Here is a 24829-nt window from a genome sequence, read left to right as displayed (position 1 = left end):
GCGAGATGTTGCGTCACTTCCGGTAACGGCTTCAGGAAGAGGTCCGCCCCCGTTTAAGCCCAAGTGAGGCCTCGGCTGCTGAAAAGAAGAGAGGAGGACGGCCGGAGGTTCTCGGTTCATCCTCTTTAGCGCCTTGGGCACTTTCCCGTCGCAGAGGACCTACGTATGCCTTTCTTAGTTTTGAGAAATAAGATCCCTCCAAATCCGACACTCTCTTCCAAACACATTCCAGAGCAGCCTCCCATGTCGGTCTCTTCTCAATGAGTCATCCTCTCACCGGTTTTCATTCAGGTCTCAACCGTCCATTTTCCAGCCCTGGACCCGCTGAACCGACCGTGGCCAAAGCCACCTGTGATTTAAGTAGTGCGGAATCCAAAGACTTAAGAATCCTGGACTAATATGGTTTTTGAAGCATTCGCCTTCAAAACCCACCATTTCTTCTTACACACCTGTTTCAGAAACGTCATTACACATCTTCCTATTTATAATTCAAAACAACTCTAGGATGTGACATTATTCCAGAATGGGGGAAAAATGTTCTTTCATACTTTGGAAACTTCCCTAAATGCCTCAAGCAACTTGCTGTCAAACAGTCTGCAGATGTAGGTTTGCCAAAGGCTGCTCCAAGGCTGCCAGGTGAGCTTGGGGAATGCTTCGAAGTGGCAGATTTCCTAGAAATCCAGCTCCTGGCTCTCCAGGAGCCAAGCAATCTCAATTAACTAAGTAGATGGAACAATAACAATGCAACCAAAATATGAGTTCTGCACAATGCAGTCAATATTATGGGTCATTAATAACGTTGTGAGTGTATGGAAGATGCTGGTTTCCATGATTTGTGTTGTTTCCATGCAAGTAGAGTATCAGACTTGGTGGTAATGGCAAATGAGCTTTTGAAAATACATCACAGCTGAGAACGTGGTGGCACTGATCATTGTAACAGTATGGATTCCCCTCTTTTGCTGTTAAATACACTCAGAAAGGATGTGGAGTAGAAGCAGTAACAATTGGGCTGAATTCCCTAGTGGCTAACTTCGCAGAAACCAGATTGTTCCCATAGTTAATTTTTAAACACTTCCATTCTTTTTTTTTCTTTTCTTTCTTAAATTCCTGGAATTGTTGGCCCCAGTCTCCATAATCTTTGGGTTTGAAAGCCTCACTTTTTTCATGTGTAAAATGGAGATATCTCACAAAGATTTTGTGAGGATTATGAGAAATTGTCAGAGCTTTAAGTGCCTCATACAAGAAATTGTTTTTTTTTTTTTCTGTTAGCTTCTAAGACCCAGCATTTTCCTGTGATCTTGCTGCACCTTCTCCACTTACTCTCTTATTACTTTATTTCCACTCCTTAAATAAAGGTCACTCTTAATTTAGGACTATGTTCACCTTATTTTAACTTCATCCATTCTCATAATTCCATTTTTGGCCTATCCTCTGATGATTGCTAAAATCCTATCAACTCAAATCTCCAGGAGTTTAGAACTACCCAACAGTACACTGGATACATCTGTGAGCTAGCTCAGAAATCTAAAAGATTTTTGCTAATCTGTTCTACCTCTTCCCAATTAGACTGTAATGCTTATACTCTTGGAGCCTAGAAAAATGCCTGTTATTCAGGCATTAAAAATCTGGAGGACTAAATGAGCTCTTATTTATGAGTGAGATTAATGTTATAATTCATAGGCTATGAGTTCTTTCTCTACCTTGGTTGCTCAGGGAAAACCACTCTATATAATTCAGGGATAACAGCTAGACCTAAAACACTGGCCCCTCAGATTACACTTGACCTCATTTCACAGGACCTAGGGAATACAGCATAAGACAATTCACACCATGGAAAAGCATCTGGATTTTTATTTGGTAGTTTACAAGTGTGTAAAAAATGTAAATAAACAGAAGCTGTTCTTAGAGCTGGATAAGACATCCAAATTCTTTTAGCATATAATGTTCATCTTAGAATGACTTATAAGGAAAAAAAAATCAATCCTAAACATCTTACTGCACAAGCCAGTTCCATGAGAATGCACAAAAAAAGTAGCAAACAGTCTTCATGGGAGACTGCAATTTCATTTAAAAAGCAGGCAGCAACAATTTCCTGTCAAGTTCATAATGTCTTTCCTTTTGTTTAGTCATCCAGAGTGAAGTCAAAGGGCTCAAAATCTTTCCGGAAGCATCCAGCTAGGGTTTCCTCTTCTTCCTTGCTGATCTGACACTGCCTCCAGTCAGATTTGTCAGGAATATTAAGGATGAACTCACTGGCCAGTACCTCTCTTCAGAAAAAGCACAAAGTTGTTAAAATGGGATTTACTAGCCCCAAACTCCATCATCCTTCCACTTCTCTCCAGCCAGAACTCTCCAATATCACCCACAGAAACTAACAGATTTCTCTGATTTTGCTTATACTGCTCCCCTACCCAAGATGGCTCAGTCTATTAAAATCTTCTGTGGTACTTAGAAGAAGAAAAAAAACAAACATGACAAAATAAAGAGGGTAAGCTCTAATGTTAGATACCAGAGAATGGATTCCACTCTGAACCCTGCTACTTGCTATCTATGACTTAAACAATTTCTTCACCTCATTCTTGCATTTATGAACTCAAGTAAGAGCACCTACCTCATAGGGGTTTGTGAAGTACAAAGGTAACACAATCAAAGCACCGTACTAGCTGTGTTATAACTTAATTTTGTTATCCAATTAGACCATAAGTGTGTGGAGGATACAGTATTGTCATGTGCCATAACCATCTGACTTAAAATTCTGCTTTTCCTTCTACAGGCTTACCTTGACCAAGACACACTACAAAAGTTCAATATGAAGAAAACCTATCTTGGCTCTCATCAGGACTAGAGAACAACTACAATACAAATATATACGCAGCTGCTTCTAATTTCAATTTTTTTAATTTGTTTTATTTTGACATGTTAGAAATAATTCTATGATTCTATTTGGTTCATCTTCAATATTGAAGCTACAGTAAACAGAAGAGTTAGAAAAAAATCACAGGAATCTTCTAAAAGTCAAAAGACCTGAATTTGTCTTAGCTCTTTGGGCAAACCTTTGAGCTTGTTCTTCATTTGTAAAATGATGATAGAAACAGTTTTCCTATACAGCTGGGGGAAAAAAATGACCTTTCAAGTATTTTATAAGTAGGAAATGCTATTGACTATAGGTATTCCAAAAAATATTCATGGTTTAATCAAATGACTATAGGATCACAAAAAACATTCAAAGGATCTCACTTTTGTGGGCTTGGCATACCTATGTATCACTGTGCACAAGCATATCTTTTGCTAAGACAACAATGAAAAGATCAACTGAAATACCCAAAGCACTGTTCTAGGTTATTATTTTTATATATATGTACATATATATATATATATATATATATATATATATTATTTTTGGTGCTGGTCCTGAGGTTTGAACTCAGGGCCTGGGTGCTGTCCCTGAGTTTTTTTTTTTTCCTCAAGGCTAGCACTCTACCACAGTTCTGCTTCCATCTTTTCTGGTAATTAATTGGACATGAGTCTCACAAGCTTTTTCCTGCCTTGGCTGGCTTCAAACAGGCCTCAGATCTCAGCCTATTGAGTAGCTAGGATTACAGGAGTGACCCACTGGCACCCGCCTTATCAACAAATCTTTCTGAAAAAGTAAACATTTGCTGGACTTATGTAATGGGGCGATTTCTTGGAGACTTTCAAAATTAGTCCAGGGAAGGGATCAAGGCTCATTCAGTTCTAACACTATAAACAGTTCTAATAGTATAAACAGACAGCTGCAAACAACAGTAGCATTGGTAACATGGTCTGTGCTTTATCTACTTCTCTTTCTTTCATCTTAAGTTTGTGTCTTCAATATTGGCCTAGCTTATCCTGTTCTGCCTGACATGAGAAGTGAAGCCTGAGAAGGATTTCATCCTTACTGAAAGTTCTATTGGGCAGAAGCTCTGCTCTAGACCGTCATTTTCCACAGTGGTAAATTAAATCAATAGTATTTACCTTACAGAGTTGTGAAGACTTTTTTGGGGTGCATGCATGTATGCATGTGTGCGTGTGTGTGTATGTGTGTGTGTTATGCTACCACTTGAGCACATTTTATAATTTTTTTGGGTTGGTCATGGGGCTTGAACTCTGGGCGTGAATGCTGTCCCTCAGCTCTTCAGTTCAAGGCTAGAGCTCTACCACTTGAGCCACAGCGCCACTTCCATACGCTACCACTTGAGACATGCCTCTGGCTCTGCTTTTTGCAGGTAGTTTGGAAATAGTCTCTTGGACTTTTCTGCCTAGGCTGGTTTAAATCATGATCCTCTAGGTGAGAATCTCCTGGGCAGCTAGGGATTACAGGAGTGAGTCACCAGCACCTTGCTAGAGTTGTAAAAATTAAATGAAGCAATGCACGTGAAGTTCTGCATATGCCAGACCCACAGCATATGCTCAAATGGTAACATTCCCTTAGGTAACTAATTTCTTTATCCCAATCATAGCCATCTAAATCTGTCAAGTTCAACTTTGACCTTTCCATAAAGCTTAATACCAAATAGAAATAAGGTCTTCGCTGAATTTCTAAAGTACATTATTCTCTAAAATCCTGCTATGGTATTGCTGACATTTTGTATTACATCATATATATAAATACCTGACTTGTCTAAGACTATAAGCTTCATAGGGAAGGACTGTGTGCTATTTGGTTTTTTTTTCAGTTATCTAAGCAGCCCATTTGTTGATAGTATGTCTAGTGAAAATACATTCAAAAGAAAGAAAACATACAAACCTTCCAAATTGCAAAGGAAAATTCTTTTTAATTCTATGGAAAAGCTTCTCTCCTGTGTCAAGTTCAACATAAAAATATGCTGCTCCTGGCTGTGCAATCTAAAGTAAACAGTTATAGGATGATATAATAATGCTTTGGAATTTTATAACCCATTTCAATAAGCTCTCATTTAGCAAAGCTAAATGTAAGAAACAGATTTTGACACCACCCTGAACATAACCATCCCATCCCCACCGCCACCCCCCCACACCTCCCAACACTATTTTACCTGCTTAATGTCTGAGTGTTCTGGGATTTCCAACAGTTCTATCTGTTGCTCTTGTGCCTGGGTAATGAAGGCATCTTTAATGTCATCTGTAGCACAGCAGCTAAGTGGCACAGGAATGACCTGCGTAGAGGTAAGGAGAATAGGAGAAATTCTCTACACAGGTTCCAGAAAGGTTGTCTATCTACAGAGTTCCACAGAGTTCTGAGGAACAAATCCATCACAGGGGTAAACAAACACCCCTCAGCAAAGACTCTCCTCAAGCCAGACAGCTTCTGTCAGTCTGTCTGTAGGACTTAAACTTATGAGACATCCAGTTACATGTGGGAGCCAATCTTTGATGTAGGAAAATGCTCAAGAGAGAATTCTCTGTCTTCAAGCTTTTGCTAGCTCCAATATAATATATGTGGTAGAGTCAGGCCCATTTGAAATTTAACAAATGTGCCAGAAAGAAACCACCACGACTACAGATAAATTATAAATAACCAAATTTCTGAGCCAATCTCATGCCAACTCTGGGACTATTTCCTGCTTATAAATCTTCACTTAATCTGGGCTTCCACATGAAACACTCCTTCCAGACTTAGCGAGGCCCACATCTTCCTTCGTACCTATTTCACTTATCCACTCCTTTTCTAAACAAGGCACTTACCATCCTGCTGTTCACTTACAACTACCACATACTTCCCTCCCTATGAAATCTCTCATTATCACCAGATTATTTTAGCCTTGGAAGTAAATATTATTTAAGTATCATTATGAAATTGAAATTAAATTTTAAATGTAACTACTGTTTATTTATTTACCAATCTCAAGATCACTATAGTGCCTTCTAAGTTCCTGGACAGAAAACACCTACCTGTAGCTGGAGGTGATGGCTCTTATAATTTCTCTCAAATAGAACACACTGTTTCCCTCGACTCCTAAAGAAGTGCCTCAGGGTAGCTTTATACTTCTCTACCTCTTCCACCACCTCTGCTGAAAGCTCTACCACTGACTGGTAGTGTCCAATGGGCAGGATGAGGACATGGTCATCAGTTAAGCCTCCTTTGGCCAGGGCAAGGTAGCACTGAAGAAGAAGCACAGAGTTGAGACAGAAATTCTTGCATATACAATTCTCTAGGGAAAAAAGCCTACACTAAGAGTAAGCCTAGGGGCATAGAAAAAAATTGCTCAAGATGCTCCTGCTTCAAAAAATATGATTTTTTTCTCCAGGTGTCAGTGGCTCACATCTGTAATCCTAGCTACTCATGAGGCTGAGAGCTGAGGATTGTAGTTCTAAGCCAGCCAGGGTGGGAAATTTCATGGGACTCATATCCAATTAATCACAGAAAAGTTGGAAGTGGAGCTGAGACTCAAGTAGGAGAGCACTAACTTTGATGATAAAAGTAGAGAGAGCACAAAGACCCAGAGTTCATGCCCCATGACTGCACAAAAGAAAACAAAAACAATAGGCTAAGAATATAACTCAGTGGTAGAGTTCTTGCTTGAGATTTACAAAGCCTTAGGTTGTTTCCTAATACTACAAAAGAAAAAAAAAGGCTCAATTGTTGGTAAAGATATAGAAAAGCCTTTATACATTATTAGTAAGACTATAAAACAGAATAGCCATTTTGGCCAATAGATTGATAGTTTCTTAAAAAGTTAAACATAAATTTATCATATTATCTAGTCATTCTATTCCTTGGTGTCTACTCAAAAGAAATAAAAATATGTCTATATCAAGATGTACATGCAAATCTAACACAGCAACATTATTTCTAAAAGCCATAAAGTGAAAATGAAGTGTAGTAAGCCATTCAAAGGAAACTATTTGGCAATAAAAGGGAATAAAATACTGATATATATTATAACATCTAAGAACCTCAAGAATATGATGCTAGTGAAAACAGAGCCAGACACAGAAGACCATGTATTATATGATTATAGTTCTGTGAAACATCCAAAATGCACAATCTCATAAAGACAGAAAGTAAACTAGTGAGAGTAAATGTGTCCAATAAATTTTATTGAAGAGATAGAAATTTTATTGAAGAGATAGAAATGTTCTTGAACTATATTATGTGATGGTTGGATTATTCAGTAAGCTTACTAAAAATAAATTAATTGTATACTTTAAACAGGTAAACTTTATATGTAGATCATGCCTCAGTAAAGTTAATAAAAATACATAAACAAGTATTTCCTTTTCAGTACTCATGGAAGTAACTCACATGTGTGCCAACATTGACCACCAAATGCTTTTCCACTTCAGGGCTGGCAAGGCAAAACCAGCAGTGGCCTGGAGGCTGTACTTCATGTGGAAGAAAGACAAGTGTTACTATGGTCCAAGTATGATGGTCCAAGTATGACAGCATCTAAAGCACCTTATAGAATTCAGCCTCATCAGATCTTTATATTCTACAAAAACTGTATACAACATTGACATGACAGGCTAATTCTTCACTATGATCTCCCTCTTGCCCCAAACTTAGCACCATTTTCAATTAAAGTAACCTCTATTAAAATAGTTCTAAATTTGTAAGCAATTCACCAGTAGGTGATCCACAAATAGGTTATCACACATTGATTAGAGTATATATTCTGTGTATTTTACTTTGATAGAAATTTTTTTTTTTTTGGGTCCGGTCATGGGGCCTGAACTCTGGGCCTGGGCGCTGTCCCTGAGCTCTTCAGCTCAAGACTAGCGCTCTACCACTTGAGCCACAGCGCCACTTCCGGCTTTTTTCTGTTTGCTTATGTGGTGCTGAGGAATCGAACCCAGGGCCTCATGCATGCAAGGCAAGCGCTCTACCACTGAGCCACCTTCCCAGCCCCTGATGGAAATATTTTTAATTGAAAACCTTTCTAGGAAGTTTATAGAGAACACAGTTCTCTACCTCTTTGGATATATCTGTGTTTGAGGTTCCTTCCTCTACCTATTGAGTTTTATGTTCCCTTTCACTATGAATAGTTTATTAAGCATCTTAAGGCCAGAAGGATACTGGATGCTAATCATATTACATATTAGAGTAGCATGTAACTAGCAATAGGCTACAATGAAAGCATAATGAATTGGGATATTCTATTTACCAATTTCAGTCCCAGATATGCCATATGACCAGGAGTAATAGTTTACTACCTTAAGGTCAAATTCTTTATCTTTGAAATAAAGAAAGTAGAGATAGCTTGAAAGTCTGGGTTTATTTTTGTTATTTTATGAATCTACATAAACGGTATATTTCTTTACTTCATCCTGTTTTACACAAAGGAAAAGAGTTTCCTCTATAGTTATTTAAGGAAGAGCCTGAGATGGTCTCAAAGCAAGGCTATTTGAAACACTTTTATTTATTTAGTTAGCTTTATTTTTGTGTCAGTTCTGTAACTTGAACAAAGGATCTAGGGGTTGTCCCTGAGCTTTTTTGCTCAAGGCTAATATTCTACCACTTGAGCTACAGCTGTACTTCCAGCATTTATTCATTCACTCATTCACTTATTTATTTATTTTTGTCCATCGTGGGGCTTGAACTCTGGGCTTGAGCTCTGTCCCTCAGCTCTTTAGCTCAAGGCTAGCACTCTACTACTTGAGCTACAGTGCCACTTCCGGTTTTCTGGTGGTTTATTGGAGATAAGAGTTTCATGAACTTTCCTGCCCGGGCTGGCTTTGAACCTCGATCCTCATATCTCAGCCTCCTGAGTAGCTAGGATTACAGGCATGAGCCACTGGCGCTCAGCTTATTTATTTATTTTTGTAGTTAATTAGAAATAAAAGTCTCACAACATTTCCAGACTGGCTTTGACCCACAATTCTCAGAGCTCAGCCTCTTCAGTAGCTCAGATTACAGGTGTGTGTCACTGGCATCCAGCTACCTTTGTATTATTTTACTTTTACATTTGCTTCTAATGTAATGACTGCAGTTTCTTCTGCTCTTTTAGCAATCCACCTAATAAACCAGAAGTAACAGTTACTGCTCTTAAGAGACACAGGAACGGAGAAACTTACGAGGCTTGCGAGGCTGCTTTGAGTGAGAAGAAAGTTTATTATCTCTGCCTGTGGATGAACGCTTCCTTCCTTGCTTTACATTCAAGTCAAAGAAGAACTGACAGGCTGATTCTTCCTAGAATGGCCAAGGAAGAGGAGTATATTATTTAATCTTTAGACAAGTAGCCAACTATTCAAATGCAAAGGAACATTTCTGACAATTCTAGGGAATAAATAACCTTCCTAACCCAGATGTCTGGACTCTTAAGTCACATGTCTCAACAGTTTATCTAAGGTACCAACAAATTCATCATTTTGAAAAGACAAGTTAACATGCAGTTATAGCACAATTCTTTTTTTTTTTCTTTTAAAAATTATCTTTAAGTAGTACAATTCTTGTCTAAAACAGAACAAAATGAACCCACCAAAATTATTTTCCCTCTTTCTGAACACGAACATAGACATGGGATAATCCTATAATTTCACAGATTAAGCAAGTGTAATTAAAATTTAATTAAAGAGTATTAAAGAATCATTAGGAACAAGTGTAAAAAGAGAAGATAGAGAAGTGGTTTTGAGAACACAGACAAGTCTGGGAAACCAAACCATGAATCCTAGAAAGGGAACTTGACATTCTTTGCTTTTATGAGGAAAATATTAATTTCAGAAGTCTGCTATTAAGAAAATTTCTTGAAGCCAGGCACTGGTGGCTCACACCTGTAATTCTAGCTACTCAGGGGCTGAGAACTGAGGATGGCATTTCAAAGCCACCCAGGCACTAAAGTCCATGAGACTCTTATCTCCAATAAACCAGCAGAAAACGGGAAGCGGTACTGTGGGCTCAAGTGGTAGAGCACTAGCCTTGAACTGAAGAGCTGAGGGACAGTGCCCAGGTCTGGAGTTCAAGCCACACGACTGACCAAAAAAAAAAAAAAAAGAAAGAAAAAAAAAAAGAAAATTTCTTGAGTAGGCTGGGAGCATTTGCTAATGCTTGTAATCATAGGTACTCAGGAGACAGAGATTGGGGAGATTAAAAGTTTTTGCCTGGCCAGCCCAGACAAAAAATTCACAAGATCCCACCTCAACCAATAAAAACTGGGCATGCCAGCCATGTGACTATCATCCCAGCTATGCAAAAAGTATAAATAGGAGAACTTAGAGATAAATAAAAGATCCTATCCAAAAGATAGGGATTGGGAGCATTGATAAACTAGTAGAATGCTTGCCTGGCAAGCCTTAAGAACCCAAATTCAAACTCTAATATTGCTTTCCTTCCTTCCTTCCTTGTTTTGGTTTTAAAAGGAAAAGAGTAAAACAGAGGGAGGGACCCCAGAACTAGAAGTCCCAAGAAGAAAATTTCTTCAGTGAATTTCATTTGTAGTAGTCATTATAAAATCAATTACACTCTACTAAGCTGGATCCTTCCCTGAAAACCTAAGAATAGACAATTTTTGACAAGGAAAAGAATATGAAACTAATCTCAATGTATGAATCAAGTTTAGGCAAAGAAAGACAACATGAAACTAGTAACCCTAAATGAATAAAAAACATTGAATTTAGTTAAAATATTACCATGAGTTGCCAAGGGCAAAAATAGATTTTGACTAAGAATTAGTGTTTTTGTGAATGAAATTATACACCCAGCCCCCAAAATACCATCTGTACATCAGAACACACCTCAGGGGCAGGAATTTGCTTTCCTATGGATGCTTCTTTCCCAGATTTTCTGTAAGGGTTTTCAGTGACATCCGGAGGCTGTTTTACTAGTTCTGCTGCATCCATTAGTTTCATGGGAAGAATACTAAATGCATAAAGATACTTTAAAGAAAAAGATTTTTGACATTAGAGGAAATACTGTTTATCCCAATGTAGTCAATCTATTTTACTATGAACATTTCACAGAAAGCATCTGAAATAAAATTAAAATCTGTGCATAAAGCAGTAAATCAAATGCCAATTTAATGGCTTCTGCAGGGGCTAAAATGAGCTTACAAAGTAATGAGCAACAATTCGTGGCCACAGTCCTTACACAAATCAAGGCTCCTCACTTGTATAAAAGAACAATGACCACTGTGAGTACAAAGCCCAGAGAGGTTTGCTCCATAAAACTTGAAGATGAACTGTTTCTATCTCTGAACTTTTTGTCTTTTTGAACTTTGCCAACAGACACTGCCATTATTGGAGAACTATGTGTTTTCTTCTCTGATATTATACAATTCTGCTAAATGCTGGTAAAATTTTCTTAGGGACTAGTAGCAAACAAGTAAAAATTCCGATAAATACCTAGAATCTTGAACTAAAGGCATAATGATTGAAAAGCTTAGATATACATAATGTTCAACCTCAGGAAAATGCAACAAAAGATTATCTTCCACCTATTAAGACTGGCAAAAACTTCCAACAACAATATCAGTGAGAGTGCGAAAAAAACACATATATAGTAATTGATAGGTATAGGTTGAGACAAAATGTTTGACAAAATTTTAAAATGTGCACACTGTTTGAATGAAGTATGAGTGGCTTCACATGTCTCTGACAATAAGCTACAGATAAAAATATGACAAATGCTATTCAGTTTGAAGAGACAACTTTTAAAATTGTAAGTCTAAACTTCCTAAGAAAGAATTGAGCTTAAAACCTTAAAAGTATGGAGCTGGGTGCCAGTAACTCATACTATAATTTTAAAACTCTGGATGACTGAGGTTCAAAGAAAGCCTGGACAGACAAACTCAAGACTAAAGTGCTAGAGAGCCAGGTATGAGTGAAAACACGAGAGGCCTTGAATTCAGGCCTCAGTACCAGCACATGCACACATACAGATTTAAAAAAAGAAAATCTTACAAGTACGGAAAAAACAAAATAGACATATTCATTTATCTTCTGTATGCACATTGACTATGGCATGTTATAAAGGAATAGTCTTCAAATTATTCAGGCAGATTTTTCTGTTTATTTTTCTATCATTGATTATTGTGATTTTAGCTGTCTCAATCTATGACAACAGTCAGTGTTTGTCTTGAAAAAATAAATGCTCTCAGGGAAGTTAAAGAAACAACCTACTATATTTTATTTTATCATCTATGCTATTTTTCAATATAAGAACAAAGTCCAGGCATAGCTAATGATTCTCAAAGCCAAGAAAGGGTTAAGGCCAGCTGCTGGTGGCTCACATCTGTAATCCTAGGTACTCAGGGAGCTGGGATATGAGGATCATTATTCAAAGCCAGTCCAGGCAGAAAAGTTAATTGGAGACTCTTATCTCCAATTAACCACCCAAAAGCCAGAAGTGGAGCTATGGCTCAAGTGGTAGAGTATCAATCTTGAGCAAAAAAGATGAGGATAGCATCCAGACCCTGAGTATCAGCCCCAAGATCAACACACACACACACACACACACACACACACACACACACACGAAACAGACAGAGAGACAGCAAGAGAAACACACACACACACACACACACACACACACACACGAAACAGAGACAAGAGAGACAGCAAGAGAAACACACACACACACACACACACGAAACAGAGACAGAGACAGAGAGACAGCAAGAGAAAGAAAAGAAAAGGAAAGAAAAGAAAGGATTAGGTGAATTCTTGGGAGAATTTTATTATTTCTACTAAGTGGAGTTTCTAAAGGAACCAAGCAAGAATTTCATGTAAGGGAAAAATTCACAAATACCTACACACAACCACGTATATATGGAAGGAACACCTTTCATTTGTCACTGCTGCTACTTTCCTAAATCTGGACCTAAAATCTCTTATAAAGTATCTAAGGAAACCTGATCTTTCTTTACTGTAACTTTACAAAGGAATCACTGACTCATGAAGCTGCTGGGACTATACAGTTCAGAAGAAGGGATGTCTGGGCAAAATAAACTTTTATCAAGGAGATATTAGCCTACCACCAAATACGCTAATCTTTTACCTTTTTCTTTTCTGGATTTCCAACATTTGCCAGAGCTATGAATCGGGTGGCATGCTGTGCATTTTCTTGCAAAACAACATGATTCCTAGAACAGTTGAGAGATAACAGGTTACCACCACTTAGCTTTGATTTGCAGTTTGACATATGTAGACTATATGAAGACAAGAGCAGAAGTTCTGAGTCAACCACTACAAGTTATGTTGATCTCAGAGAAGTTACTTATGCATCTAGTAGGACTTACATTACCATCTAGTAGGATAATAATCCTTACCTTACAAGGCTGGCGTTACATAGAAATGAGATCATATCTCTGAAAAGCACCAAACTCTAAACTTTAGCTTAGTTTTCTAATTGTAAAACTAGCAAAATGTTGACAATTGCTGAAGCTAAGTGATGGGGACATAAAGGTCATTTTATTTTGCTTTTCATTTGCGTAATAAAAAGTTAAAATAGTGAAAACAAAAAAAAAGTATTCTAAGTAGGGGAAAATGCCTTCAATAGTAATACTGTGAATGAGGATAAAAACGGTTGAAGGTTAGCTACTCAGGCTGAGATCTTAGGATCAGGGTTCAAAGCCAGCCTAGGCAGGAAAGTTTGTGGGACTCTTTTTTATTTTATTGTGATTAAGTGATTACATAATTTCCCAAATTTCACAGTATTGTGGGATAGTGATGCTAACTTAAAGTCATAAACACATTCTAACTTTCCTGGAGCAAATTGTCTATCACAGTCTATACCATTTATGAGTTCTATGAGCTTTGTGATACAGTTATTTCTTCCACATTGGGTGGTATGTACATTTCTTTTGTTTTGCATAGCATCAGCTGTTCCCTCTTTCCTATTTGTTCCCTCTCTCCCATCGCTGCCATTAAGTTGCTTAGTTCATTTTGGTCAATGTCCAGTGCAGCTGATAGGTCCTGCTGTTGTATGATTCCCTCTAGTTCTGTCCTCTTCCTGGTTCCCCTCCGGTGTACACATATATACCATACATGTGATCAGCAGCATGGGGTTATGAGTGGAAGTTCTTTGTTTCTGAAGTCCTGTTAATTTTGTCGTATCACATAACATTTTGGATTTAACGTCCACTTATCAGGAAGACCATGTGCCGTTTGTCTCTTTGCTCTTGGTTTACCTTGCTCAACATGATTTCTTCTAGCTCCATCCATTTCCCTGAAAATGTCATTATTTTGTCATTTCTAATGGCTGCATAATATTCTATTGTGTATAGATACCACAATTTTTGGATCCATTCATCTGTGGTGGGACATCTGGGTTGTTTCCATATCCTGGTTATTGTGAACAGTGCTGCAATAAACATGGAGGTGCATGTGTCCTTGTATACTGGTTCCTGTTGTTCAGGATAGATGCCTAGAAGTGGTATGACTCGGTCATAAGGGAGGTCAATATTTAGCTTTCTGAGGACCCTTCAGATTGCTTTCCAAAGTGGTTGTATAAGTGTACGTTCCCACCAGCAGTATAATAGGGTTCCACTTTCTCCGCATCCCCTCCAGCATTTGTCGTTGACTGACTTGTGGCTGTGGGACATTCTGACTGGGGTAAGGTGGTATCTCAGGATTATCTTTATTTGCATTTCCTTCACAACCAGGGATGATGAACATTTCCTCATGTGTTTCTTTGCCATTTTTCTCTCTTCATCTGAGAAGTCTCTCTTTAGTTCCCTTGCCCATTTAGTAATTGGTTTGTTAGGTTTGGGAGGGATTAGCTTCTTGAGTTCCCTGTATATACTAGACAATAACCCCTTGTCTGATATATTGCTGGTAAATATTTTCCCCCAATTACTTGGTTATTTTTCTAGCTTGGTTGCAATAGCTTTAGCTGTGCAGAAGCTTTTTATTTTAAGGTAGTCCCATTTGTCGAGTCTCTCTCCAATTTGTTGTGACCCTGGGACTCTGTTCAGGAAGTTCCTTCCTGTGCCTATAAGTTCAAGTGTCTCTCCTACTCTGTCCTGCAGTAGTTTCAGAGATTTAGGTTTAATGTTAAGGTCTTTAATCCATTTTGAGTTGATGTTGGTGCATGTTGATGATAGGCTGGGGTCCTCTTTCAGTTTTATGCATGTGGCCGCCCAGTTTTTCCAGCACCAATAGTTGAAGAGGCTGTGTTTCTTCCATTGTATGTCTTTGGCTCCTTTGCCAAATATCAGCTGACCGTAGGCCTGTGGATTTATTTCTGGATCTTCTATTCTATTCCATTGGTCTTCGGGTCTGTTTTTGTGCCAGTACCATGCTGTCTTTGTTATTATAGCTCTATAGTAGAGTTTGAAGTTCCGCATAGATATCCTTCCCATGTTGTCTTTATTCCCTAGAATTGTTTTCCCTATTCTAGGTCTTTTGTTGTTCCATATGAATTTTTGGACTGTTTTCTGTATTTCAGAGATATATGTCATTGGGATTTTAATAGGAATTGCATTGAATTTGTATATTAATTTTGGCAGTATTGCCACGTTCACTATATTAAGTCTACCTATCCAAGAGCATGGAAGGTCTTTCCATTTCCTGGTATCTTCTGTAATTTCTTTCTTTAAGTTTCTATAGTTTTCATTAAATAGTTCTTTTACATCTTTGGTTAGGTTAATTCCTAAATATTTTATTTTTTGGGAGGTTATTGTGAATGGGGTTGCTTCTTTTATTTCCCTTTCTGCTTGTACATTGTCAGTGTACAGGAAGGCAACTGATTTTTGTGGGTTGATTTTGTATCCTGCTACTTTGCCAAAGTGATTCATGATTTCTAAGAGTTTGGGGATGGAGTTTTTGGGATCGTGAAGGTATAGTATCATGTCATCTGCAAAAAGGGATAGTTTAACTTCTTTTCCTATGCAGATCCCTTTAATGTCTTTTTCTTGCTTGATTGCCTTGGCTAAGGGTTCCAGGACTATATTGAAGAGGAGTGGAGACAGTGGGCATCCTTGCCTTGTTCCTGATTTTAAGAGAATTGGTTGTAGCTTTTCCCCATTAAGTATAATATTGGCTATTGGTCTGTCATAAATGGCTTTTATTGTTTTAAGAAATGTTCCTTCTATTCCTATTTTCTCCTGAGCTTATAGCATGAATGAATGTTGAATTTTATCAAAGGCCTTTTCTGCATCTGTGGAGATAATCATGTGATTCTTGACCTTGGCTCTGTTGATGTGTTGGATTACATTTATTGACTTATGTATGTTAAACCATCCCTGCATCTCTGGGATGAAGCCTACCTGGTCATAGTGTATGATTTTTTTTATGTGTTTCTGGATTCTGTTAGCTAGAATCTTGTTAAGGATCTTTGCATCTGTGTTCATCAAGGAAATTGGCTCTGAGACTCTTATCTCTAATAAACCACTAGAAAATCGAAGTGGCCCTGTGGCTTAAGCGGTAGAGTGCTTGCCTTGAGCTGAAGAGATGAAGGATAGCACCCAAGGCCAGAGTTCAAGCCCCATGACCAACAGGAAAAACAAACAAACAAACAAACGGTTGAAGTTGTTTGTATGCAGGAAAATAGAACAACAAAAAAAGAACCTGTTGAAATTGTCTTAAGAAGGAGTGAAAATCCACCTTGAAAACCAATGTATGATTTTTCAAAAAAAAACAAATGGTATTTATGCATTGTTAAAAAGTAGTAATATAGTACAATTTCATTTTTCTAGAAAAAATACAGAAATACCTGATATCTATATATTATAGAAAAATAATAGAAACTATATAACAAGGTATTTTGAACTCTTCTATGTTCTAAAAGTATTTTACACTAATCAACAATTATTTATAATTAAAAGAAAAAAGAAAACAATTGATATAAGTTCTTCTCAACCTGAAATATTTCCAAAGTGATTAAGAGCTGAGTTTTGTAACATATCAAGTTCTGCTACACAAAAACACAATGATGGTCTGGGAGTATAGCTCACTGGTAGAACCCTTGCCTAGCAAACACACTGCAAAAATAATGTAATAACGGAAATATGACAATAATGGTTATGTAGTATTGCTACCTTAGACACTCAAACTTAAAAATCCAATCCTTTTTACTTAAAAGGATTGAAATTTGAGCAAATTCAAACATGACTGATGAGACCCTTATTCTATGGAATAAGAAGAAACTAAGATATTATCTACTAAAAATGAGAAAGGTAAGTTTATAGAGATCCAGGGTAAATTCTCTAAGAAGCCAAAAAGCATAATATGCTACTCACCGATATGGAAGCCTCTCATAATACAACTTTTCCAAAGCAGCAAAATGATATCTTGGTTTCAAGACTGTGGCGAGACTGGAGACCAAAGCAGAGCCACATTTTTTGGTATCCACTTCTCCCTAGTAAACAGAAATTAAGTTATACACACAGACCTAGGAATTAGCAAGAAAAGCAAAGAAATTAGAAGACATATTTGTACATAGCTACGAATGTGGGCAGTAAGATTTGTACAATAAATTATAGCAATCAGAAAAATCAATCTCATTAGACTATTAAGATAATAGAAACAGCAACAATTATCGGAAGCCAGAGGTTATAATATATGGTAAAAATACAGATAATTAAAACATACTTTGGGCTGGGTGTCAGTGGCTTACGCCTGTAATTCTAGCTACTGAGGATCGTTGTTTGAAGCCAGTTTAGGCAGGAAAGTCTGTAAGACTCATATCTCATTAACTACCAAAAATATCAGAAGTAGAGCAGTGGCTCAAGTGGTAGAGTACTTGTCTTGAGTGAAAAAACTCAGGGACAGCACCCAGGCCTTGAGTTCAAGTCCCCTTTTCGCTAAAAAAAAATACTTTGGAAAGTTAGGTCTCTTTCTGGAACCCAAAACCATACATCTATTATGTGCTTTGACAGTGCAAATATATTATACAAAAAATAAAAATTAAAAGCTATCCTTCAGATCTTCTAGGATCCATAAACTAGGGATCTCAACACACAACAATATAATATTCTGTTTTATTCAAGGAACTAGTGGTATGTGGAAGGGCATTACAGCAGCTTACTAGAAGGCTTGCAGGTCACATGAAGTTTGTCAGGTTAGACTTGTTTCCAGAATACCCCTAGCTTGTTAACAGCAAATTATGTGATGTCACCCTTGACATTATTTACTTTAAAAGAAGGGATGAGCCGGAAATAAATTACCCAATATTTTTCCCCACTAAATTAGCAGGGACTTCTGTACTTAGTGGAAACGTGTTTTCCTCCTGCATATTTCTGATTAGGGGCAGAGAACTGGCCTTGAAGTAAGTTGTAGTATCTTAGGAATTGGTGAACTACATTATTTTTTCTTCCATAAATACTTTGTATTGTTATAAACTCAGACCAAAGCTTCCCAAACTAGACTTTTCTCTTCCCTTCAAAATGAAAGGGCTTTATTTCTTGCAGAGAATCATGAAAGCTCCATCCCTTCTCCTTTCAACATCCTGCCTGACAAAGGTTGGTATGTTGTTGCTTCTTTGGTCTCATATACTTGGTGTTGGAGTTGGCAGGAAGTAGTGTAAAGGGCTGACTTCTAGATCATTACTGTTAATTCTGAATCCTTCATGGAGTTTTGTCCTCAAATACACTCTTAAATGTCCCTCCACTGAAGCTCAGCTGATGCTTTCTGCCTTTATATTCAACCTTTTTATTTATTTTATTTTTTTTGCCAGTCCTGGGGTTTGAACTCAGGGTATGGGCACTGTCCCTGAGCCTCTCTGTGCTCAGGGCTCACATTCTACCACTTCAGCCACAGCACTACTTCTGGCTTTTTCTGAGCATTAAATACAAAAGAACTACTAAGTACTAAGAACTAAAATATCCAATATAAACAGAAAAAAAATATATATATAAATATTTAAAACCCCAACTAAAGCCATTGTCATTTGTTTTAGAAATTCCAACAACAAGCACTACTCACAGAAGAATTCCCAAAGTTCCCCACATACTTGGGCCATGGGGATGTAAGCAAGATGTCAACACCCTTAAACTGGGATGTTGAACACAGCATTGTTTTCAGAGAAGACACATCCTTGGGGCTAAAACTGTAACCAGGGACTGGCTCACTTAAAGACTCTGTCCCACTGAGGTATACAATCTGCAATCCTGAGCTTCCAGTGAAGATGCCTTTACGACCTGGGTTGAAAGAAAAATGGATATGTGTTAGTCAAAACTTCAGAACAAAATGCCATCGAGATGGCCAGAAATCTCTCTGCCCTTGTCACAACCCTCTTTTATTTCTGCCATTCCATATACCTGAAAGAGTATAAACTCTGTGGCCCTACAGTTAACCTGGCTTCAACAGTATTCCTGTTCAGTAAGTCTGAACAGTCATTATATGGAGGCTACTGGTACCCATGGGCTGCTCTGTTTATACCAGGTACCTTCCAAATATTATTGATACACTTTGGGAAGCAGTGACCAAGTAGGAGGCTTTCTATTGTTTAAAGAATATTCTATATAGATTGAAAGAAACAAGATATCTGGAAAGAGGAAGAAATACTGCGGGGGAAAGAAAAAAGACTTGTAGTTCTGAAGAATGTTTAGTCTACAAAAGAAATTCTCAAGCCAGGAGCTAGTGGCTCATGCCTGTAATCCTAGCTACTCAGGAGGGTGAGATCTGAGGATCATGGTTCAAAGCCAGCCTGGGCAGGAAAGTCTGTGAGGCTCTTATCTCTAATTAACCATCATAAAATCAGAAGTAGAGCTGTGGCCCAAAGTGGCAGAGTGCTAGCCTTGAGCAAAAGAGCCTAGGGTAGTACCCAGGCCCTGAGTTCAAGCCCCAAAGCCAACCAAAAACTTAAAAAAAAACAAATTCTCTTCAGGAAGGCTGCAAGTGAAAGAAAACACTTGAAGCCGGGCGCTGGTGGCTCACGCCTGTAATCCTAGCTACTCAGGAGGTTGATATATGAGGATCACAGTTCAAAGTCAGCCTGGGCAGCAAAGTCTGTGAGACTCTTATCTCCAATAAACCACTAAAAAACCGGAAGTGGTGCTGTGGCTCAAGCAGTAGAGTACTCGCCTTGAGCTGAAGAGCACAGGGACAGTGCCCAAGTCCAGAGTTCAAGCCCCACAACCAACAAAAAAACAAAAGAAAAGAAAACACTTGAAAATAGCAATTGTTTTTTAAAATCAGAGCCTCTATTCTTTTTTTTTGGGGGGGGGGGTCCAGTTGTGGGGTCTGAACACTGGGCCTGGGCACTGTCCCTCAGCTCTTCAGCTTAAGGCTAGCGCTCTACCACTTGACCCACAGCACCACTTCTGGCTTTTTTTCTTTTTGCTTATGTGGTGCTGAGGAATTGAACCCAGGGCCTCAGGCATGCAAGGCAAGCATTCCACCACTAAGCCCCCTTCCCAGCCCTAGAGACTCTATTCTTATCTCATATTATCTTCTCAGCTTGTGGACTTGATTCCATTCCTTCCTGCTGATTTCCAGATTTTGTTCCATCAATTTTTACCTCCCTTTCATCTCTGTACTGCATACTCGTATGTGTGTATGTGCCAGTCCTAGGGCTTAAGCTCAGGGCCTGAGTGCTGTCATTGAGCTTCCTTTGCTCAAAGCTAGTGCTTTACCACTTGAGCCATAGCATCTTCTGGCTTTTTGGTGGCAACTTGGAGGTAAGTCTTACAGATTCTTGCCTGGGCTAGCTTCAAACCTTTATCCTCAGATCTCAGGCCTTCTGAGTAGCTAGGATTACATCTACCAGAGCCAGGCCCATGCTAAATATTTTAACTCTTAGTTTCTCCCATGATCGTCTTGCTTCCCCTCTCATTTTATCTCTTCTCTAACAAATTCTTATTTTTCATCTTGATAGGATTAACTCCCTAAAGCCTATACTATTCAACACTGATCTACCCATTACAACTATTTGTTGGATGTTCTGCAGTACTATAAGTACATTATCACATGCTCACCATCTCAGGCTTGTAGCCTGAGAATGGGACTCAATAGTAGAATATGGGCCCAAGTCTTGGGTTCCATCCCAAGAAGAGAAAAAAAAAGCCACTGCTCATTTCTCTAATTGGATATCAAAAAAGCTAGCTACTCAGGAAGCTAAGATCTGAGGATCGTGATTTGAAGCCAGCTTGAGCAGGAAAATCTGTGAGACTCTTTTCTCCAATTACCTTCCAAAATGTTAGAATAAAACCTAGAGCTAAGCTATTTAGAAGCCTAACGTAACAAGTAAGCTGTATATATCCATCGAGGATTGTGGTAAAGCATATAGATGGAATTTTCTTTACTGAACATAATTTATACCTTAAATGCTCCATACACTATGGGTAAGGAGTTTACCTCTCTAGTTGGCTAAAAGGCTATATACTGAATTAAGGGAACACAAGGAGATTGAGGGGAAGTTGAAGAGACAACAAAAAAGTTCTATGGTCCTAACAGCATAGAAACAGACATTGCAGAAGAACACCTCCTAATCATCCTTTTTCTCTCAGGCAATAAGGGCAGAGGAATCCAGTCAAAAATTTCCTTGGAGATTAATTCTTGAAAAGTTTGTTATATTCATTACAAACAAAAAATATGAACTTACCCAAGTATGTAATGTTTTCAGCTAATTCACATCCATCGGCATCTTGGAAATATCTTATCGTTTCCTGATTATTGGCACCAAGCACATAGGTCTGAATAGGAGCTTGTAAAGGAAACAGACATGATACCAAAAAAGTTATCAGACCTCCTTTGAAAAATTGCTTTGGGAAAAATACTCAGCAAGAGTAAGCAGTCTGGCATTCCTCCTCCTACTCCTATAAGAATGCTAAATGTGGAAGTGGAATGTAGTCACCACTAAAGACAAGCCAGTCTTGTGGCTTGACTAGACTATTAAACAATGTCACTAGACTAATGAAGTGAAATTTTTTTTTTTTTTTTTGTGGGGCAGGGGAGGGTGTCAGTCATGGTGGGACTTGAACTTGGGGCCTGGGCACTATCCCTGATTTCTTTTGCTCAAGGCAACACTCTACCACTTTGGCCACAGTGCCACTGAAGTGAACTCTTAGAGTGGTCAATCAACTTATAATGGGGAAATCACAACTTATAATGAGGAAAATATTATGACCTAAAGAATTTAATGAATAAAACACTAAAACTAGAAAAAAAGAAAAAGCACACTTGGTTGCACTTAATTCAGTTCTTGTCAGTTTAAATAAATATTATTTTCCTGGAACAAAATTCAAAATGTGAACATGATTACTACTCATATACATACTTTCTAGCTCAATACAGAGTTAGGGGAATTTTATACACACACACACACACACACACACACACACACACACACACATATTTTTTTTTCCAACTTATTTGTGTTCTTGAGGATCTTTGCCTTGTGTTTTTTTTTTTGGTCTTTTGTAGCTTCCCCCCCTTCTCCCCGCCCTCCCCCTTCCCCCCTCCCCCCACCCCTCAGGGCTGAGGACCGAACCCAGGGCCTTGCGCGCGCCGGGCGGGCACCCTTCTGCTGGGCTAAACCCCCAGCCCCTTGAGGATCTTATTATGTAGCATGAACTGTTTGGGAACTCTCAGTTCTCTTGCTTTGGTATCCTGAGTGCTGGGATTATAGGTTGGTACTACCATCCCTGTAAAGAAGGAAATGTGTGTGTGTGTGCACACACATGCACGCACACACGTGTGGTACTGGGGACTGAACTTAAGGCCTGGACATTGTCCTGAGCTTTTTCGCTCAAGGCTGGTACCCTAAAACTTGGGCCACAGATCTACTTCAGGCTTCTGAGTGTTCATTGGAGATAATAGTCTCATGGAATTTCCTGTCCAGGCTGCCTTTGAACCATGATCCTCAGATCTCACATTACTGAGGCTAGGATTACAGGTGTGAGCCACTGGCACCTGACTAGGAAATTCTTTTTTTGTTTTTTTGTTTTTTGTCAGTTGTGGGGCCTGAACTCTGAGCTTGAGCACTGTCCCTCAGCTATTCAGCTCAAGGCTAGCGCTCACCACTTGACCCACAGCTCCACTTCTGGCTTTTTCTGTTTACGTGGTGCTGAGGAATCGAATCCAGGGCCTCATGCATGCAAGGCAAGCACTCTCCCACTGAGCCACCTTCCCAGCCCCTAGGAAATTCTTAAGTAACTAATATGTGAAAAACAGTCCAACAAGAACTACAGCACTTAAAATTGTTAGAAATCATATGCTAAATAAAAATGTCTATACCTTTCTTGATGCCAGTCTTATACTCCTCCCATTCAGCATCTGAGGTGGAGCCAAAGAAATTTCCTACACACAACAGCAGCTAAAATGAGTTTTTTAAACAAATATATGAGATTTTAAAATAGTACATTATTGATAATAACATGCAAATAACCCTATATGACCATCTCAAATCAGGTTTTTGTTCTTCATTAATTTGCAGCATTTCAATGCACAATTCTTGAGGTGCAATGTGACAGTTACTCATTCCATGAATTACTAAACTTTAGCTCTTTGACCAGCCAATTCCCTGTTCCTGAGGACAGGGAGAAGAGTGAGGGAAATGGACTTTCAAAAGAAGTCACAATTCAAGTGTTCTTCAAATATTCCCAGTCTTACTTTGCCATTCCATGGCTCTCTTCACCATCCTTCTCCTTCCTAGGAACATACAGTGATGAAGAAATCCACCTTTAAAAATCCCTCTGTGAAATTCACAACTTACATTTCCTGCAAGTTGCCTTTACATGACTTTAACCCAATTAACAAATAATACTATACCTTAGAATTCTGTTTTGTAAATCGTTAGCATTTACAGTATAACTGGCAACCACACATAACATTGATTTATACCTCATTCGTTTGTGAATCATTCCCATGTTACCTGATTTATTCCATACCACACATACATGAACCAGGAGGTTTTATTAGCCTGTTTTCAGGTTTTGTGTTATTTTTCCATTCACAGGGCTTGACTTTAGGGCCTGGGTGGTGTCCCTGAGCTCTTTCACTCAAGGATAGCCTTAAGAGTCTCAAACACTTTCCTGCCCTAGCTGGGTCTGAATCATGATCCTCAGATCTCAGCCTCCTGAGTAGCTAGGATTAGTCTTGAACCACTGGTGAGTGGCTCCTTTGAGATTTTTGCACAGTAATAAAGTAACAAGATTCAAGTCCAAAAAACATTCTATATTAAACAGGTCTCCCTCCTCCATGACTCCATAGATACTAAATTCTCACAGGAAAGGAACTCAAAACAAAGAAACAATGTTCAATTAGGATACTGAATTTTATTTTAGTATAGCTGACTAAAATACTAAAATTAAATTTAGTAAAAAGGAACATCTTACATCAAAGTTTCCACTTTTCTTCTGAATTGCTCGAACTCTATTGAATAAAACATCAAACTTCCCTTCAACATCTCCACAAGCCAAGCTGCAAATAAGAGGTAAACGTTATGGCCCATTACAGTGATTCGGTGAGAATTTTCTGAATGAACCAAGTCCTCTCCACGATCCCACAGCCTCTCCTTGTGACCCACGGAAGTGCACCAGACTAATTATCTTATTGGCCTCTGCCCGTCAATACCTCGGAGGTCTAGATGTATTTGGTTAATGAACAAATAGGGTGGCCGAAAGTGAAGGGGAAAGGATGTGTCGCTGGCCAAATTGGCTTAAAATGTGGGAGGTGTGACTCCGGGAGCTTCCACCTGTCGCAGCGAGTTTGCGCCGCCCCCCCTCCCCAAACCCCTCTCCAAGGCAAAGACGTCACCAGAGCTCCCCAGCAGCCCTGGGACCTCCACTTCTCATTCTCCCCGCCTGACACCCTGTCCCGAGAAACACCCCGCCAGTCTCTACGTCCATATACACGCACATACAAACCCTACACACACACACACACACACACACACACTTCAGATTCGGGGTCACTCACAGGCGCAGCGGGTTTTGAGCCATCGGTGCCAATGGCTTAAATTGGGACAATCACTTAAAATTGGGACCCACTACGCACACCCCGGAGAGAAAGG

The 24829-nt window shown here is 38.8% G+C and overlaps 1 protein-coding gene, 1 long non-coding RNA gene and 1 other non-coding gene across 4 annotated transcripts; 1 reads left to right on the top strand and 2 right to left on the bottom strand.

The window, feature by feature from the left end:
* The first annotated feature begins 6 nt into the window (after nt 1–6).
* Nucleotides 7–9027, top strand: LOC138809068 (uncharacterized). The gene is made up of 3 exons (XR_011366695.1): nt 7–636; nt 2774–3972; nt 8949–9027. It is a non-coding gene; the product is annotated as an uncharacterized lncRNA (long non-coding RNA).
* Nucleotides 1827–24825, bottom strand: Cwf19l1 (CWF19 like cell cycle control factor 1). 2 transcript variants are annotated; one of them, XM_069995461.1, is made up of 14 exons: nt 24736–24825; nt 24153–24237; nt 23053–23131; nt 21419–21520; nt 18799–19013; nt 17115–17233; nt 12932–13016; nt 10672–10812; nt 9016–9130; nt 7247–7326; nt 5893–6102; nt 5037–5156; nt 4769–4866; nt 1827–2267 (listed from the first exon to the last, which is right to left on the bottom strand). In XM_069995461.1, exons 1-14 carry the CDS (start codon nt 24756–24758, stop codon nt 2123–2125), a joined length of 1617 nt encoding a protein of 538 aa, XP_069851562.1. In that variant the 5' UTR covers nt 24759–24825; the 3' UTR covers nt 1827–2122. The 2 variants fall into 2 exon arrangements, with proteins under 2 accessions (XP_069851562.1, XP_069851563.1); XM_069995462.1 differs by lacking the exon at nt 24736–24825 and having other exon boundaries at nt 23053–23115.
* Nucleotides 5353–5499, bottom strand: LOC138809186 (small nucleolar RNA SNORA12). The gene has a single exon (XR_011366744.1). It is a non-coding gene; the product is annotated as a small nucleolar RNA SNORA12 (small nucleolar RNA).
* Nucleotides 24826–24829: the final 4 nt, after the last annotated feature.

Source organism: Dipodomys merriami, unplaced genomic scaffold (assembly GCF_024711535.1).
Source record: "Dipodomys merriami isolate MVZ:Mamm:240054 unplaced genomic scaffold, mDipMer1.0.p SCAF_102, whole genome shotgun sequence".
In the NCBI taxonomy this organism is placed as follows: domain Eukaryota; kingdom Metazoa; phylum Chordata; class Mammalia; order Rodentia; family Heteromyidae; genus Dipodomys; species Dipodomys merriami.
The sequence above is the reverse complement of the archived record's forward strand: the minus strand, read 5'-3'. Positions and strand labels throughout refer to the sequence as shown.

Coding starts and splice junctions, on each gene's coding strand:
- Cwf19l1 (XM_069995461.1), bottom strand. CDS start 24,758: ATGGCTCAAAACCCGCTGCGCCT. Junction 17,234..18,798: donor GGAACTTTGGGAATTCTTCT/GTGAGTAGTGCT, acceptor TCTGTTTACTAG/GGAGAAGTGGATACCAAAAA. Junction 10,813..12,931: donor GAAATCCAGAAAAGAAAAAG/GTAAAAGATTAG, acceptor TTTTCTTTAAAG/TATCTTTATGCATTTAGTAT.